General features: G+C 37.6%; 1 protein-coding gene across 1 annotated transcript; it reads right to left on the reverse strand.

Annotated features, from left to right (window-relative positions):
• Window positions 1–323: 323 nt before the first annotated feature.
• Window positions 324–20338, reverse strand: LOC102806615 (trace amine-associated receptor 1-like). Its single transcript, XM_006824575.3, has 4 exons — window positions 20255–20338; window positions 14184–14292; window positions 9797–9959; window positions 324–1262 (listed from the first exon to the last, which is right to left on the reverse strand). Exons 1-4 carry the CDS (start codon window positions 20336–20338, stop codon window positions 329–331), a joined length of 1290 nt encoding a protein of 429 aa, XP_006824638.3. The 3' UTR covers window positions 324–328.
• Window positions 20339–20548: the final 210 nt, after the last annotated feature.

The raw sequence follows: 20548 nt of genomic DNA on the forward strand, positions 1-20548 counted from the left end.
TAAAATGGCATATGCGATTCGGATATGAGAAAGTAGGTAAAGTTTTCGGGATCTAAGTTTATTCAAGAAAGTGTGTATGGTTTCCGGAGTCTCGGTTGATATGTTACTTAGCCTGTTTTCTGATTGGGTAGAAACATATTAGACATGTCAATCATTACAAGCTCGAATCTGGCCGAATTTCGCGGTCACATGACTTTCGCGATCACCCCTCGTTTACGCAATTTATACTTATTTTCCAAGAATATTTCATCAGGATCGCAACTGACTGCAAGCAAGTCTACGCAAAGCATTAAAACTCGTACAATTCATGAATGGACGCCCATAATCATCAGACATCAGATTGTTCCACTGTTCCAGCATTTGTCTCGATGTTACACTGAGACGCTGTGAGAAACTGTACATTGCCTCTAGCAATCAGCCGTAAAGCGTTAGCCAGGTTGGTCTCCATCAAGTCTGTTTTAAGCCGTTCCCCTGTTGTATCTGTACCTGAGGACTCATTAGACCTGTTCTGCAATCGATCAATCAGACCCCACCATCTGGCCACCTGACTTCTACGCTCTGTAATCTCAGCCACTGTTGTCAACTTCTCAGCCTTCTTACATTGAAATGTCATTTTAATAGCATCTCTATATTGTCTGTTTCCCAGACCATATATGTATGGGTTAATAGCACTCGATAGGTACATGCATATGATGGAGGCCAATAACCATTCCCTCCAGACAGCTTTTCCGACAACCTGAAGCATCGAAGTAACTACAAGAGGCATCCAACACAAGTTGTAAACAAAGAACACTACAAACAATGTTCTAGTGAGCTTCAGTTCCTCTTTCTGTCGATTAGCTCGCCTTTTCTCCATCACCTGTGTGAACGCTGTGATCCATGAGTCTGTTTTTCTGGCAGCTCTGTCATCCGGCGATGGTTTATTTGACTTTGCTGTAGCAGATTCGAACATTTTGAAGTTATTCACATTCCTCTTGCTCTTGTGAACTGTGAGAAAGATGCGTAGATAGGAGACAAGCATAGTACAGTTCGGGATCAGGATAGCAACAACCAATAAGATGATACAGAATATAACAGATGACGATTTAAAGTTGGGCATGCAGCTGCTGTGGCCTGGTGAATATTCCACGTTTGACCATTGAGGTACCAGGCACATGGCGGATATCACAGCAGATACGAACCATACTATTCCAATAATCACCTTCACTGTGTTGTGGTTGAATATTTTGCTGTAGTTGCTGAATTTACAGATGTAGTAATACCTAGATATGAAAAATAAAGAAGCATGCTGAGTGTAAGTCATGTGACCCCTCTTTAAAATTGACAAATTTTTCATGATATTATTATACGATGTGAATCGCTAACAAATAATCATAATGTTTCGCTCTTTCAAGAAGTGTTTTTAATTATTTTCTGTACATATCTTTATTAATGCAATGTTAATTGCCTTTTAAACTTGCGAATAAAATTATGAGATTACATCGAAAAATTTTTAAAATTTGGGTCAAGGAACATTTTTCTGAGAGAAAAGTCTGAAATGCCATAACAAATTTGCATGGGTTTTCATGTTGTGATTGTTTGTACATAGTATTCCTTATTATATAATTTGGCTCGGAGACATTAGATGAAACAGTTTGAATGATATTAAACCTAATTTAATTTAAAGGGACACTTCCATACATTCTATACATCATCTGAAAGCATAGATGATGATGAGACATTTCTGTTGACCTTGCCTGCTACTTCAAATTATCCTCGGGCGGACATCCGGGCATTTTCACCGCCTGGCACCCATCGCGGTGAAAACAAAGGCCAAAAACTCACAGAAAACGGTACTTTAGGATGGTTGTTGAGACTCCCCTGACCAGTGTAACAAGATTAGCCCTACTTTTGTAACATATATTAATTCGGTTGTTCTGGATTACTTCAAAGTTGAGTTTGTGTTGTTTTCTCGAATTTTCATCTGCTCAACCGGCGTTCCACAGCAAGCGCGCACAGAGCCCATATAAATGCATGGTACAGTGGTGCGCGTCTTAGCAACGTGGGACGTCTGTGACGTAGCTCCGCCCCCAAACTTGACGCGACATCAAGTAGATATTCTGAGCTACGCCCTCATAACACCCCTTTATCCTCTGGCGTTATTTACATGTATTCGTCAGTTGTTCACTAACATGGAATTATTCTTTCAAGTCACTGATCATAGAGCTACACAGACATAACATTCAGGGTAATATCAGAGGTACATTACTTGGGGTTTGCAACGCGCATAGTACTGTATGGTGACATCATGCCAAGATCCCACTCAACTCCCATCTCGTAGATAGCGAGACTGATGCTACGACCTTCTGGCATTACATAGGCGGTTTGTAAAAAAACAATAAAACATGTATTACCACATTCATAATGAAAAAATGTAATACATGGAAAATATACAAAAAATATAGTTATCGTAATCCGTCATATCGTAAGCAGCTATTTTGATCCACCTGGACATCCCAGTATCCTAGTTACCTCGGGCATGCGCATTCGCATTTTTCTGAGTTGGAACGCTTATGCGAGAGCGAGATTGTAATGGGATCTTGGTATAATGTCACCGTAGTTGCAAACCCCAAGTAATGTACCTCTGGTAATATGTGGCTATTTATAGATGATTGGACTTCATGGGAAACAATTAAGGTAATTTGCTGCCATTACAAAAGATCATCAGATTATTATCAATTTTACGACGTGGCTTCTTAAGCTGTTGTTCATCCAACGCAGACGAAACAATATGGTTTCCAAACTATGTGCCGAACTTCCACGAAGTTTTCCGAGGCTTGCAACCGTTTACCGCTGGTTGCCATTGTAATAAGATCTCGTCACATCTCAATCTTGTTTCAGTTACGTATAGTATAGTATAGTATAGTATAATAAGATAATAATATAAGGTTATTACGAGGATACCTCAAAGTATGCACGAAGACGATGCGACAGTGTACTGTCTGAATGCATACTTTGATGTATTCTCGTAATAGCCTTATTATTATACATGTTTTCCTTCCAAGGATACATCATGGGAATGCTGAAATTCAAAAAGAATCAGCGAACTTCTTTGTGTGGAGTCCAGTCAAACCCCGATGGCAGCCATGTTTGTATTTATTATTAGAGGACGCTTACGCGCGTAATCATTCCATATTTGGAATTCGCATTTCCTAATATGGTAGGATGAAAATACCCCGTAAAATACCGCACAATTATAGCACGCTGTAAATTATGGCGTTACGGTGACAGATGTATAATAATAAGTTATATTTCTTCCGAAATAGTGTTTTAACAGCGACGCCCATAGTTTTTGCATATTTCGCACTGGATACGAAACAAAGCTCACGACTTATGGCAACACCAATATATTAGTAATACATTCGATTGAATAATTTCTAATGCCCTTGAACGACCTAAAATAATTTACACATGACAGGCGTGTATGTTACAACCTTGTAATCACACGATCATAATAATTATTCGCATTATAACGATGCGTTTAATACATTCTAAAATCCTATCATCGTACAAGATAGTTCAATATCGTCCTGTGACTAGCAGTCCAATCACAGTTGGATGCGCCGAACCACGCATGCGCAATTAAAAACAACGCGTTTGAATCAGTGCACGAACTAGCTGGCTTTTAATGTATCTAATATGACAATAATATCACTCTTAGAAAAGTTTTCGCTATTCCGCTACTTCTTGTATTAGCGAAAATACACATAAGCAATATTAAAGGGCGGTGGTTGTCGCGTCACGCATGCGCGAGATATGGGTCGCATATGAACAAAGATGACAATTTCGACTGTTACTCAGACCAACGAATACAGACTGAGACGTTGCCAAGCTTTAACTAAGTAATTACTTTTGGTGATTTGAAAGTTATCGAATGAGTCATCGATGGTATTTAGTGCACGTCGAGCCCAGGTCAAAACTCGTACTCGTGATTCCCATTATAAGTGCGCATAGGAATGTGAAAAATTAATTGTTATCTACACAATTGTCGCACATGCGCAGCGCAACGACCACTGCCTTTTAAGTAAAACAGTATTTATAATCGGTCACAAGTAGCTCGTATTGATTGGACTGTGAAATGTGATGTATTTGTCAATTGTTTGCTTCTCCTTGGAGGATTTTAAGAGAAGATTTTTTTCTCAGTTTTGTATTCTTAGACCTTGTGAATTCTCTAATATTTTCAGTATGTAAGGAGTGGCCCAACCATTACATCAAGCTATGGTGTTTTTGTTACTGACAACGTTTTCGTTTTAATGGCTTCTGGGGAATGTCCATTCTTATCTCTCATCTTTTATAAGAATACAAGTATATCAATCATTCACTCTCACAACAACTATTTCCGTAACAAAACAGCCATTGTCTCGTCAACGTTAAATCTGATCATCTCGTGGAATCAGAACTATGACGTCAATGAAATCCCTTGAGAGGAAATAATGATCTTATCTTTAGCCGTGAAAGTCATTTGTGTCTTGAGTTTAATGGATCATATCCAACTATAATAGTTGTGCGTTTATTTACCGATCTCACCATGTGATTAAATAGTGAAATGGATAGTTTAAATATGCAGGTGTATACTGCATACATTCTCCATCCAGAGACTATGGGTCTTTTATCACTAAGCTAGGTAGTCGCCAGGGAACGTCTAGTTGTGGCTCTCTGTGGCTCCCTAGGTCAAGAAGACTCTGCAAGGGAGAGTGTACTACATAGTGACGAGGCTGGTTGGATTTTTGTCACTGGAGAATGAATATTTGATTGTTTATTTAGGAAATACTACTTACCAGGAGTTCTATGCTTCACAAATATACCAATCAATTAAGTTAATTGTAAAAGAAATTATTTATTTATTTATTTATTTGTTTATTTATTTGTTTTTTGTTTTGTTTTTAGGATAACATTACTAGTATGTCTCTATATATAGACATGAAGTGAGATTGCTTTATATTGATGTATATGTTGTTAAAATATTAAAGACAATCCGTTTATTTGATTTACGGTTAGTGCCGATTAGCCGCGTGTTTATTTGGGTGTTATGCCTACAGTTCATCGCAACCACGCGGCGCTTTTGTGAAATAGTTCGACCCTTGTGATGGAATCTTCCGACTATTTTCTTCAATTTCCTCAAATAATTAACTTACTGACTGTTACATGTTTTAAGAATAAAATTCTCTTTACTCGTCACTCTCTTACTTTCCGGTACAGTTTGGTTTGATTGGCTGTGTTTATATAAAACTTATTATCGCGCTATTCTATTTACCGGGTTGTAAACGCACACAGTGACGTCACATCCTTGGTTTATATTACCTCGTGCGCGTTCTGTGCTTTCACATTGTTGATATTAAAGGTGCATTCATACTTTTCATTATATGCAGAGACGCCTTCATGTGAGTTGATAAAATTAGTTGCCATGACAACAAAACCTGCAACCAAGTCGAACATATGTTCAATTATTGTAATTACTGAAGGATAAATCTCCTAACGTAATGTACAAAACCCCGACCCTTTATGATGCCTATAGGGGTGAACAAGATGTGTCAGTGAATAGTTTCTACAGATCCATACAATGTTAGATGTCGGGTCAAGGGTCAGCGGAAGGTTTCTACAGATCCATGCAATGTTAGATGTCGGGTCAAGGGTCAGTGAAAGGTTTCTACATATCTATATGTTAGAAGACGGGTCATACGTCAAGGGTTATTAAAAGGTTTCTACAGATCCATACAATATTAGATGTCGGGTCAAGGGTCAGTACAGTTTCTACAGATTCATACAATGTTAAATGACGGGTCAAGGGTCAGTAAAAGGTTTCTACAGATCCATACAATGTTAGATGTCGGGTTTAGGGTCAGTACAGTTTCTACAGATTCGTACAATGTTAGATGTCGGGTCAAGGGTCAGTAAACAGTTTCTACAGATCCATACAATGTTAGATGACGGGTCATAGGTCAGTGAAAGGTTTCTACAGATTCATACAATAAGGGAATGCAAATTAGTTACATGTAATTAGATTAAATGACGTCACAGATGGTATACCAATTACATAAATGTATTCTTCGTAAAAACACGACTTAAAAAATCGTAAAATGTTTATTTTTAAAATAAGTAACATCTAAGAGAGGCTCAAACTAGTAGCTCTTTGAGTTCCGTTCAGCTTGATTTGAAATTGTTTGCTAATGAGCGACCGGGCGTTTATGTAGCTTTTATTTTATTTTAAGCGATGACGTGAGCAGGCTTGATTACATGTAAATATCCCGGATGACATATTGTTACAAGAGAACATATGTAAAATGACAGACGTTGTTTTTGCAACGCATCACTCACATTATAAACATGTCCTATCTAACCAAAACTATTTTGATTCTTTATTGGATAATTTTTTAACTTTCCAATCTAACTGAATCATTCAAATGGGATACTGTAAGTTATATACGTGTTGTTCGTAAAAAGAAAAGAGTAATAATTTCAGTATGTTTGAGGTTGTTCAAACTTCTGTTAGAGCTCCGAAGTCACAGCGGTCTTACTATACTAAAGAATAAAACAAATGACGTCACAGTTGAAATATCCTTGTACTACTGTAAAAATATGCAATGCATTATAGGAGACAACTAAACTAAACTAAACTAAACTAAACTAAACTAAACTAAACTAAACTAAACTAAACTAAACTAAACTAAACTAAACTAAATAAACCATTTTCTGTTCACTGCGAGTTCCCGGATTATGCTTTAAATCGGACGTAAAAGATCATCGTAATGGCGTCAAAGCATCGCGCAGAATTTGATAAACATGAAATTATTTTAAAGTTTTTTTTTCACACTTAATAATGTGCTCTACACGTTTAATGATGACAAATTTTATCTCAATGCAATATTTCCCTCTCATGGGTTTAACATTATTAAAAAAAGAGAAAGTCAAGTTCGAAATCATTTGTTTTGGTTTCACCAGCAGCAGACGTTGAAACATACATAACAAGTAATTGGAATCGGAGTATGTACTACATTTAAAAATGTGAAAAAGTTCAACCATGAATTCATACTAGTCTATACAATGGATACTGTAACACTGGGACAAGTGTACAACTAAATGCATGGCGACCTCCATGTCCCATTAAATAATGAGGTACAAATCAGAGCAATAAAGGCAGTAGTTATCTGAAATTGAATATTAACCAACACAGTGATTTCAATTTCAGTTCAAACGTGTCATGTGCGAGATGCTGAATATGTCTAATTACGGACATCAAGTTACGAGTATTGAGTTACGCACATATTTTAGAAACTACGCCCACTTTTGCGAAACTTCGTCCAAATTCAAGGTGTAACTGAACAATAAATGGTTACTAGTAACATAGACATTGTTTTTTTTAACGTCCAAGTTAAATAATGTTAACAAAACAATATATCTATGTTACCCGTAACTCAATGTTTCAATTACAGTTCGAATTACTAAATGTGGGCGTTCAACAAAAACAAAAATGTATGTTGCTCGTTATTCGAAGTTCTGTTAACGGTTAATTGAACATCGAGGTAATATTTGGGCGTGGTTCCTAAAATATGGATGTGGGCATTTTTGTAACTCGATGTTATTGTAACTCGATGCTCGTAACTCGATGTCCGTAACTCGATGTTATAGTAACTCGATGTCCGTAACTCGATGTCCGTAACTCGATGCTCGTAACTCGATGTCCGTAACTCGATGTTATAGTAACTCGATGCTCGTAACTCGATGTCCGTAACTCGATGTTATAGTAACTCGATGTCCGTAACTCGATGTCCGTAACTCGATGCTCGTAACTCGATGTCCGTAACTCGATGTTATAGTAACTCGATGCTCGTAACTCGATGTCCGTAACTCGAACAATTCAGCATCTCGCTATGTGCAGCGCTGAGCAATTACAACTGGCTATTACCACATACTATTAGCAGTAGTACTTTTGATGACCACATAAAGCATCGATAATTATATATAATTTGTTATAAATACGTTCGATTTGATACTATGTTCTTGTGTGGGTATTTTTACCTACACATAGTTTCTGGAGGTTCTCGCTTGGTAGAAGCACAGTCCCTCCGGTGTTGAGGGACTGTGGTATAAGCTTGAACGTACGCTCGCGTGACAAATGATACTTTTCTGTTATCACTGGCAGAACTATCACAGAAAGTAATGTTATTAAATCTTGCATACAGTCTCTTTTTTTTTTTTTTTTTTTCGATATTAATAATCTATTTGAAAGTGTGTATTTGGCAAAAGCCGAGTTAACGCGATAGAATTTCTGTGAGTTTGCGAGACAAACTCAAGTTTGACAAACTCAAGTCTGCTCTGATGTTCGGTGCGTGATGATGCAATGATTGACATGCTCATGAATACGCCAGTGCTACGTCAAAAATGAGTTAAGTTGTTTTACAAACAATATTTATCTCATTCATTTCACAAGTTGCATCTTGCAGTATTCTGTGATTTGTTCGGTTGTTTTTCCAATGGCATTGCAATACAGTGTCGAATGTACACCGAGGATACTAGGCCATTCATCCCTTCGATGTCCCGAAGGTGCGCCCTATCGCTAGTCTCGGAAAGCTTTGAGCATTCTTTTTATGGTTATCCGATTTTTGACCACCATACAATGCATTTCAGAGTCTTTTTTCTCTCCCCGATATCTCTGATAGCTCTTCCCACCGCTATCACCTCTGGGCTTTCGACGCCTTCCAACTGTGGTCGCCCATTCCGTCCCTGCCACCCCTAATAGCTCATTCATCCCCTATCACCTTTCCCACCCCTGCCACCACCGACCTCCTTTCCCGCCCTACCATCTCTAATAGCTCTTATCCCCTGCAACTCTGGTAGCTCTTTCCTCCCCTGTCTCATCTGGCCGCCATTTGCTCCAGCCCCCGACTCCAGCATACAATGTGGTATAGCCGCTTGTTGAACTTCAGAATGTGGTACTCGCGAGACACCTACACACTATCATCATAACATCGCGTTCAAATTTAACACCATACATCAAGTCGTGTCTCATATACTGTGACGTCATTCACGCCTAAGTCCTTGTTCATTGTATAAATTTAAATATTTTGTCGTGATATCGTGTTTTCCAAGTAGGTGCACGTTGTTGGGTCGTACTCATGATCGGAAATACTCTAGTTCAAATTCTATCCTAAATTTGATAGCAACAATTTGTCAACCGGAAGTTACGGCCACACACGTGTTATATTTTATCGATTGAGTTAAATAAACAACAAGATCCCACTGCAGTCGAGTGTTTACATACTTCTACCAGATTTATCTTAATTGTTTTCAGAACAACCAGCCACGTCACAAATACTGTAAAACTGACATTTATTTTCACTATTTTGAGCATATTCACTGGGTTCTAATTTCGCAAATATGCCAGTTCTAATGTTATTATATATGTTCGTGGGCATTTAACTAATACAGTATCACGTGACACAAAACCCGGAAATAGTCTGTTCTATCATGAAACTCTATTGTAATAATGGTGTAGATAATTCGGCAAAAAATGCTTATATTGACTGAGATCAATTTAATCAATCATTTTTCACTATTATGCTATTATAAAGTGGGAGGGTCGTCACCTCCGCACGCGCGGGAATTGAGTCCCAAGCGACGATAACAACACACGCTAAAAACACAAAGGCTATGGCCATCTGACGCATGCGTATGTGACGATTCCCCCGCTTTAAGCACAGTACCGTACTGTCATGTGAGTCTACTAAACCGAGCCTGAGCCGAATTTCGCACAACTTACCTGTTTAAGCTGATGATGGCTAGTGTGAATAAGCACACAATCCCAAACCAGAATATAGTGAAACTGTGGAAATAACAGACGACGAGGCCGAATGTCCAGTCACTTACAGTCAATGCGTACAGCGATATAGGCATATCAATACATACCATCAACATGTCTGAAACTAGAGAAAACAGATAATTCAAAAAAAGTACAGAATTTTCTTGATCGTGAAGGCAGTATGGATAATTTAATAATACTATTAGTTCGTCTGATAAAGTTTGGTGTTATATTCGCATTACCTTATTGTAGCTAACTAACTTCATATTACAAAGATATATTTACACAGTATTGCAGAGTTACATAAAAGAAATGATGTTTTAAATGGAGTTGACATAGACGGCAATTCTTCCACACATTCATACTATACACTTCTCCAACGAGAAACACATTACGCACAATTTGAGTGACGTCACTTCTAGCCAGGTTTGCACAGTTGCATTTTTTCTATCCAGAGTGAAGCCTCGAAAACGCTGAACGGAAGCCACTTATCGAAACAAATACTTCGTAATAATAGTATCGTCAGCTTAATCGTGTTGCATTATGAAAATTATTTATTTACATAAATTAATCGAGCATGTGACTAAATACTTAAAACTTTGTTTCAAGAAATATGACACATAGACATGTACTTATCATACATAATTGTATATCACCACACTATCTCGGGCTAATTTTCCATTTTAAACTGCATTTATCTTAATTTTCTTTAACTTCTATTTGTATTACTGGTTTTTTTTTTTAATTTATTACATAACAGCCTAGAATGATTTGTTAACTTTCATTATGGTGTAATAAATGAATTATTATTATTATTATTATTATTATTATTATTATTATTATTATTATTATTATTATTATTATTATTATTATTATTATTATTATTATTATTATTATTATACAGAAAGTGTAATTATCCAGGTGGTCTTTGAAAGATTACTTAATGTTCGTCAAATATGCGAAATGAAACCCCGAAGAGAAAATAAAATTATTGATATCCATTCGTATATTCTGTGATATGCCTGTGGTACAACAACCAAGGTTTATTACTAAATGGCAACCCACGATCTAACAAACGACATACCAAAGATACCACTGTCTATTAGAGACGCACACAAAGTGTTTATAGGTGTTGATTAATCTCACGCGAATTGGAGAAAAGTCTCGCAAGATGATCACAGAATTATAGTTATCCGCAGTGAAAAATACCTACTTGATCTGAACAAAATGTTTCCCTTCGCGAGTCGCTGACCAAATTATGCTAAAATAATTAACGATAAATTTGACTAATACCTATTGCAGAGTTCATCTCATTAAGTATGCAGCATAGACAGCAACACGCACCTTAGTCTGATTTGACTTTTTCTAAAAAAATTGTTTATCTTTTTCTTGTCTTTACTTATTTTGTTGTTAGTTTTCCACTGTTTTTTAAATTGTAACCCTTTTCACCTCTTTCGAGGGATGTTATGTGTTAATAGATACATTACTAATGCATCACGATACGTGAGTGTGAACAAATCTAGTGTGGTGTTCGAGTCTGACGCATGCGCAGGTGACGACTCCCCGCTTTAACTTATGAAGTGCGTTGATCTATGGTTGGACGTTGTGCACTAATGTACAATTCACTAAAAATTTTGAAATGTGTGTTTTTGTACACCTATGTATGAATATAAATGTGATATAGACACGACTTGTACATTATCTCTGTGATATAATCAGCACTTAGTTATACTGACAGACGAATGTGTGACGTCCGATCCATATCTGTCTTTGTTTACACATCGCTACTTCGAGATGCTGAATTGTTCGAATTAAGAACATCGAGATACGAAAACATCGAGTAACGAACATCGAGATACGAAAACATCGAGTAACGAACATAGAGATACGAAAACATCGAGTTATAAAATGATCACGCCCATATTTCAGAAACGACGCCCAATTTGTAAGTTTTAGTAACTCGAACTTTAAATATCAGTTAACCGAACTTCGAACTACGGGAAATACTAGTATACAACGTTAAACAAAACAAGAACTCGAAGTTCGGTTAACTGTTAATTAAAGTTCGGGATGCTAAATGTGGACGTCCACCAAAAACAAGAATATATATTGCCCGTAACTCGAAGTTCTGTTAACTGGTAATCGAACATCGAGTTACAATTTGGGCGTGGTTTCGAAAAAGTGGGCGTGGTTTCTAAAATATTTTGTAACTCGATGGTTTTGTAACTCGATGTTTGTAACTAGAACAATTCAACATCTCCGTTACTTCACAGTATATACATAAGCATTAAACACACCACGAGGAGGTGTGAGTTAGACTGGCCCAGCTGTGGTGATTTTTTTTCCAGTTAAATTATAATAATAACAAACTTGGAAAAAAAAATAGTTTTAGGGCGGTAGTTGTCGCGCCACGCATGCGCGAGATATATGGGTCTCATATAAACAAAGATGGCGACTTTGACTGTTGCGCAGATCAACGACTACAAACTGAGTCGTTACGTAGCTTTAATTAGATATGCATCGCGTCGCACCGCTGTCGGTCGCACTGTACTGACATCTTGTCGTACGTGCCGAACCACATCGTGTGGTACCAAATCGCGATAATTTAAAATCAAACAGTCGAAAACGCATAAATAATCACAGTACGTTCCAAAATCCGTCAAATCGTATGGAGGCGATTTAATAACGCTCTATGTACCGTGTAATTGAGAGGTGATTGATGAATACTTGCTGAGTAATGTGTTTGTTCAACATTCCAATACAAGACGATTAATGTTAAATTTGGTGTCATTTTGGAATTTATTAATGTTTTAGCATTGCATATAATTTACCGAATAAACATTCCACGGGCAGTTTAGGCTCATTTGTATACGTTGCCTCATATTTATATTTTATTTTTTAATCTTACTAGTAGTTTTATTTTGAAGCCGATTTGGGAGGGGTAGTTCCGGCAAATTGCATGCTGGTAATTATTTAATAATCACTTCACGACACGAATATCGGCATGAGTCACTCATATTTTGCGACAACGTGAGATTATGTTTTTTCATGTGCAAACACTTACGTCTTCCTAATTGCAAACATAACAAATAGTCCAGCTTTCTTTTTACACATTCCTGTATCCAAACAAAGATATGCTGAGTGAATATTTTGATACAAATCTTGTATAGCTTGGGAGCAACATCACTATTTCTAAATACTATGGGTAATATATCTTAGAGGCAAATAGCCGCCTAGATCTCGTTGGGAACGAGAAAGCTGCGAGACTTGCGTTTATCCCTCATTTTCATTCGCTCCGTCATCGCATTCATGTCCCGATAGCCACGGTTGAGTAGTTCAGTAGAACAGTAAACGCAACGACAGAAGAGATTAGAACACTACTCATGACTTGAAAGACAAAAACCAAGTCTCGTGGCTCTCGCTGCCAACGTGATCTTGGCCGCTATTTGCATCTAAGATCTTTCCAATCAGTCACCATAACGAAGCACGGGCGTATCACACAATGCTATAGGAGAAACAAAATACTAACAAATCAAGATTTTACCCTAAAAAACCTAAAGTATGTGCATGATTAGTAATCGTAGTTTTTTTTATTCGACATATATAATAGAGAGAAATATATGTCGTTGATAAAAATAATCACGTGACAGCATCCTGTCAAGTGGTATTAGATCTAGATGAATACTGTAGGGTCATTTTTGATGGCATAGATGAGTTCAAATGAGAATTAAGGTATCAATTCTAAGTACTTTACAACAAATAAAACCTACTAATGATGTGTGACCAACGAGAGAATCAAAATAGAAATGTTATTGTTAACAGAATGAGCAAAAGATTCAGTTTGCCGATGTGTCGGATGTGTCAACAACCAATCGTAAACAGTCTTGTGATTGGTTCTTGAAAAATTCTGAACAGGCCACGTCTCCAACTGTGCCGTGCGTTCGGGTCAACCGTTAATTATTCATAAATGGAGTCAATTTGTGTAGATTTCTTGATTTATTCTGCAGATATAGGTAAAATATATGTAAGGCTTTGGTGAAATTTAAAAGAGCAACTAACATTTTTAAACCTCGTATTTTTTATAGATTTTATTTTTCATTCTGTTCGTCTGTTTTTTCAAGTTTAAAAAATGTGAGCTGGCTGGAGCCTTCATCTCTTGTCTATTTCTTGCACGAGATACCAGCCGATACCCCCCCCCCCCCCCCGCTTATAGGGAGTGCGTACAGTTGATCATAGTTCCTGGGCTCACTGTGATTATACCAACACTATTGTTATACTAGGGAAACTTTGTTTCATTTCCATCGAATTATTGATGTGATACGAATGCAGAGTACAATACGTGACTTACCTGCTAAGTTTAGAATCAAGTAGTTCGCTATTGTGTGTAATTTAGAATTACAACACGTGACCGTTATCACTAAACAATTACCCACGATGCCTTGCACCATTATGAATGCCTAAAATAGAACAGAATATGGAAAATACATTATTGTATCAGTGGAATGAATTGACGGTTTCACTACAATGTGTATTTGCCTCTCATTTGACATCGTCCCTATTACCCATAAATCATTGCGTTAGTCCGGCACGAGATAAACCGCATACGATAAAAATGAATATCGTCGCAAGAATAACCAATTCACTATTGTATGAAAATTATGTTTTTGGGGAAATCGGATAATTTACACAATCTAATGTTTCGTCTGAAACGATCGAAAATTGTTCGTGCCACGTTCTCATCAATATTATGTTTTTATATAGGAAGCAGCATTGAATACAAATAGAAACACTATATTTATTGAAATGTGCTTCATCACGTGCATCAGACCTTGGACGAAAATGGCCGCCAAGATCTCTTTGAGATCGAGCTGGCCAGGTGACCTGTTCTTTCAAATAGTCTCTCATTCTCTTCCGTCACCACGCCACTATTCCCTCGTCTTTATAACTGTGGTGTTTTGAACAACAGTGACAGGAAAGAATAGAACACTTTTTGGGTCACAAAAACAAGCCTCACTGATATCTCGTTCTCAACAAGACTCGTGTCTCTCTCGTTCTTTGCGAGATCTTGGCGGCCACGTGACCTGTTCTTACAAATAGTCTCTCATTCTCTTCCGCCACCACGCCACTATTCCCTCGTCTATATAACTGTGGTGTTTTGAACAACAGTGACAGGAAAGAATAGAACACTTTTTGGGTTACAAAAACAAGCCTCACTGATATCTCGTTCTCAAAAAGTCTCGTGTCTCTCTCGTTCTTAGCGAGATCTTGGCGCGTGAAAGAACAGGTCACGTGACCTGTTCTTTCAAATACTCTTTCATTCTCTTCCGCCACCACGCCACTATTCCCCCATCCTATATAAGGTTGGGTATTTGGAACAATAAACAGGAGAGAATAGAAAACAAATTTCTCGTGGCTCTCTCGTTCTCAACGAGATCTCGGCGGCCATTTCTACCTCAGATCTACGATTACAACATATATAAACTCATTTGGTTATTTCATATTATTTTATTAATTATTCAAGAGACACCTACAGGTTTCCCCTCAATCACGCCACTCGCATGTGTACAACACTATCTACATTATCAGCAGTGATGGATCCAGCAAAATGTATTGGGGGGGGGGTCCAAGCTTCGCTTAAGATATACGGAGCGTAAATTGCAGAGAAGCTACGCGTAATCCAGATCATATGAATCGTCATGCGTTGAGGGGGAGGAGATTGCCCCCCCCCCCTCTCCTCTGGATCCGCCACTGATTATCAGTGTTGTAAAGAAAAGTAAATAACTTTATTGATTTCGTATCCTTATTGGAATCTTGAAAATAATACAATAAAGTATGTTGTTTACATAAACAACAGCTAGCTAAACTTGAAAAAGTGGCAAACTAAAGTAAACAATTAGAAAATTAAATCAATAAGTAAAACAGAACAAAAATAAAACAATACGAGAAATGTAAAATTGAATGATTATTTTGGGGTGGGCTGGTGTGTTTTTCAGTGCAATATCTCTGCAGTTAAAGCTGTTAAAATTAATTTTGCATAGTCAGTGATTTCTCTGTTGTCGTTAGAGGTGAGAATTTTTATCATGATTTCTTCCTCAGCTACACCAGCTGAGGTTAAGTTATGTCCAGTGAACAGTTTAATACTCTATTGGTGCAGTTTGCATTTAGCAGAAAGTGTTTCTCGTCTCCTGTCATCAAGATCGCAGACTTTGCATTTTGTCAATGTAAATGTAAATGTTGTTTGAAAAGTCAAGGCAGCGAGGGATAAAAAAATGTTTCCGTAAATGTGTACGATAGCGTGGTAGTTTAAAGGGTAAAACATACGTGATAGTGCATGAAAATAACTTTGGAGTCAGAATTTCGTGTAACACGTATGTGATACGCGTCGTATTCGTCACATTGGATTCATAACGAACATAACGACGCAGTACGATGAATGTAGCGTTTTATGACATTCGATATTATTACTGATATATGAGCCAAAAGTGAGTAGAAAGCCTCGTTAATAGACCGAATGCTTGAGCAGGTTTGGCATAATGATTTATGTACGTCACAAAGTAGTGATACGTCACAGAATTGATACATATGTGGAATTCAGTCTGAAACCACCTAGTGTGGCTCAATAGACATTCCATGCAAATGCACCCGAGATCTCGTTGAAAGTGGACATGTTTTGCCTTTCAATTATTGTTCCATTCTCACCCGTCATCGTGCACAAACATCATGGCAGAGGCGGCACGAAATTTGACATGGGGGACAGATCTGCTCACCAACCTTGCGTAGGAGATGCGACCTAACTAGAGGGTCTTGGAGCATGTTCCAAGTTAAAAAAAAAATGAAATCTAGACCCTCTGAAATGCTATTTCCTGCATTTTGAGGGTCACATTTTGCTGACACGAAGGGTTTCAGCTTGATTTTAGAGGGGCGACGCCCGAACATTTTTTTCGCCGCCACTGCATAGTGATATAGGTCATGGTGAATATTATAAGAATTGTAACACATACGAATGCATTCGTCCAAATATTAATAATATGCGTAGATATGTACACTTTGTGATGGGGGTAATATGCATTGTATTAGTGGATTTGATATGCAATAATCTCTCAATGATCAGCATTTCAATATTGAGCTATAAAATAGATTCAAAATCAAAATCAAATCGTCAGATGATCGGTCCGCGTCGTTCACGCATTACGCGCGATCTCGCGGAAAATCACCTATTGGTTTTGAAAAACGGACAGATTCATTTAGAGTGAGCAGTCAGCTAGGTCACCTTTTTTAACACTGCCAATACTAGTTTAGTTATATCGTTTTTTAAGGATTTTCAAAATGATCTGTGATTATGTTATTTACTATCTAAACTGTGACTCATTGGTTACGTGCATAAAATAATCCTGTGAAGTTGTTATACTGTCGTCTATGGACAGTTTAAAAAAAGGTATCTTAAAGCACGGTGGTCGTCGCACAGCGCGTGTTCGAATTTCATGTAAATAAACAATGTATTTCACACGCGTTGTATACGTCGCTATGAGTCCTTATCGAACAGGACGCGGCGCGACGACTGCCGCCCTTTAATACTTTAAGCTCAATCAGTTATCTGCAAGCTTTCAGGCAAAATCCAATTATAGGCAAAGTGCTAGTCACCTAGTCCATATCTTGTTTAATATTTTCCTTCTCATCTGTGACAACAACGTCATCTGGAAGACCGACTGATTTCGCGTAGGACTGGTAGTCTTCAAGTTGACCGATATAAACAAATGCATGGACCTGCGGTCCCATCAGTGGATGTGTGAGGGTCGGCAAGGGGTATTTTCGTAATTTAAATAAATAAATAAACACAAATTTGTAGACATGGACAAGATGTAAAATGTAATAAGCTATTTTATTCGTTCGTAATTCGTTGAAAGGTCTTATTTTTTGTAAGCGTATAAAGCATTTTTCACATTAAATTAAATGTCGTAATTCGTACACAATTTCCAATTTTGACTCTTAAACACAAATTATCAAATATATTTCCTGTAAAAACGTAAAATGCTTTTGCTAATTCCTGTAGTCTCTACCGTTCAGCTATCCCCGCTTGCCCATTCATGTGTGTCAGTGTTACAGTCGCTACTCAGCTTCATGATGCATACAGCGTGTGTCATTTTCCGCCAATCAGAATACCAGTTATATCGTGCATCGGTTACGCTCTCGTTATAATGTGCCGTAAATAGTATCGCATTTGCACTTATTGTACGTACCAAAAAATGGCTACTGCACATGCGTATTAGAGAATTTCATTGCTTAATCGAACAATTACTCAAATGTGTGCTACAAAAACAGCGTTTAATTTCATGATGAGTCCAATGTTTCTATCAATATACGGTGTCAAACAGCACTATTAAAAATGAATGTATTCTCGATTCTCGGGGAGCTACGTCACGTTCTGCGTTGCTAAGGCGCGCACCACTGTACCATGTATTTCTAGAGAATGTGAGCTGCCGTGGAATAGCCAATGAAAACAGCTGAACTACGAGAAAATCTTGTGCAACCAAATATTTATATGTTGGACATTTAGCCGAAATCTCGTTACACTGTTCAGGGGAGTCTCAACAACGATCCTTAAAGGGCGGTGGTCGTCGCGCAGAGCGTGTTCGAAATTCGTTTAAACAAACAATGTATATTACACGTCGCTATGAATCTAATATCGAACAGGATGCGGCACGACGACTGCCGCCCATTAAGTACAGTTTTCTGAGAGTTTCGGCAAGGCGGTGAAAATGCCCGAATGTCCGCCAGGGAATATATTGCATCTTTAAAATACGCCCACAGACGTCAAACGAGTTTATGCCTACCTATTATTTCGACAATACGTCCAACTTTAGGAATCCTTATCTATCCCTGGGTAAACCTTAGGGAAACGTATCAGAGGATGGTACTCGGTAATCGTTGTCTTTGGTAATTATTCAATATAACCATACGTCTCGGACAACGTGACCTTTTTCGTTGGATGGTAATCTATCACATTGCCCGTAACGTCTGGCTATATATTGACTGCGACAATCTAATACTATTTTCTACTGTATTTATCAGTTCTAACAGATTTCCTATTTTTTTAACATATCAGAGTGACGTGGATTGGGGAATGGTGTTACTTGGAAAGTAACAACACTCATTGTTATTTCACGTATTGGTGAGTATTTTCAGAATAAATTGGTTAGGCCCCCCTCTCATTACGTATAAATATGCGAGGAATTGAGCTATTGTTGTTATTTTACCCCGAAATTCCGACTACCTGCCAATTTTGACTACCAGATTGGTGTAAGCTCATGTCAGTGTGTAAATTACATATGGTCACGTGATCCTACACAGTAATGTGCTAACCTTTTTTAACACAAATAACCTCGCGTAATGATTCCTAGATTTAAAACAATTATCAAGACAATAGGTGATGATGAAATTTAATTCAAAATTAACATTGGTATTAAAAAAAAATATATAAAAATGTGGTCCACAAAGTTTGGCTAAAAATATTATTGTTGTTAGTCACTTAACAATGTTCATAAAATATGAGAACAACTGTTACATTTGTTGCCACCTGTTCTCGTACGAATATAAAGAATGGTATTATTTTGTAATTGTCTTTTAACTTATATATTATATACACATATTGATATATTCCAAAATGTAGAACATTTTAATTTAAAAAAAAATAATGTATGTTAGTGAAGCTCTTATCCGAAAACGAGATCGGCGACGGGCCTCAAATTGATTTGGTTGGCCTAATTCAAAATATTTTGATGCATATGCATTCAATTTCGATACAAATGCGAAACATTAATGACAATTCCACCTTAAATGCACTGTAAAAAGTGTCTTAAAGGGTGGCGGTCGTCGTGTCGCGTCCTGTTAGATATAGGACTCATAGCGACGTATACAACGCGTGTAAAATACATTGTTTATTTACATGAAATTCGAACACGCGCTGCGCGACGACCACGGCGCTTTAAACTACAGTATGCAGCTGTGGAATGGACACACTTGAACCACGATGAACGCGGATATTTTTTCATGAACTCTAAGTGTTATTTGCTGAATAAAAGACGAACAACCACAATACAATAACATGTCTCATGTCAAATGGCAATTACTACAATGCAGAATAGGCACAAACACCTATCCACGGTTACGAGAAGAATTTTCTTCTAGTCACTGCTTAACCGTTCACAGTGACAAACTAAATACAGAGTACTCTTTTCATTTTCTTTAATAATGTAAACCAACGTCACCTTTTTTTAAATTAATAACTTTTGAACAAAACGTGTTGTCAATGTTCAAATCTGTATAGTGTATCCAAAATCAACATTCGAATTAAATTGAGAGCATGTGCGTTATTATTTTGGCGGGAAATGACAATGACACGAAATTTTCGACTATACTCACCATTGCCGCTGACTCGAATATCTTTGTACCGTCCTCTCTGTCCTGCAGTGCTTTCCACACCGTGGCGTTCAGGTTGTGATACATGCTGCCCCAGTGAACGTTTTCTTTTCCTAAGCTATGTAGTCTGCACCGCTGATGGCTAGCAGCTACTACTAGTGTGCCAACCAAACCCCAATGTACTCAGTGATTACATCTTCTTTTGGACTGATCTATTACACTATAGGGGTAACATGTCGCATTGGAGGGATTGTATAATCGTCGCTAATTTACTGTATCGGCGTTTTATTAAAGGCT

This window comes from Saccoglossus kowalevskii, chromosome 20 (genome assembly GCF_978046115.1).
Source record: "Saccoglossus kowalevskii chromosome 20, keSacKowa6.1, whole genome shotgun sequence".
Lineage (NCBI taxonomy): Eukaryota > Metazoa > Hemichordata > Enteropneusta > Harrimaniidae > Saccoglossus > Saccoglossus kowalevskii.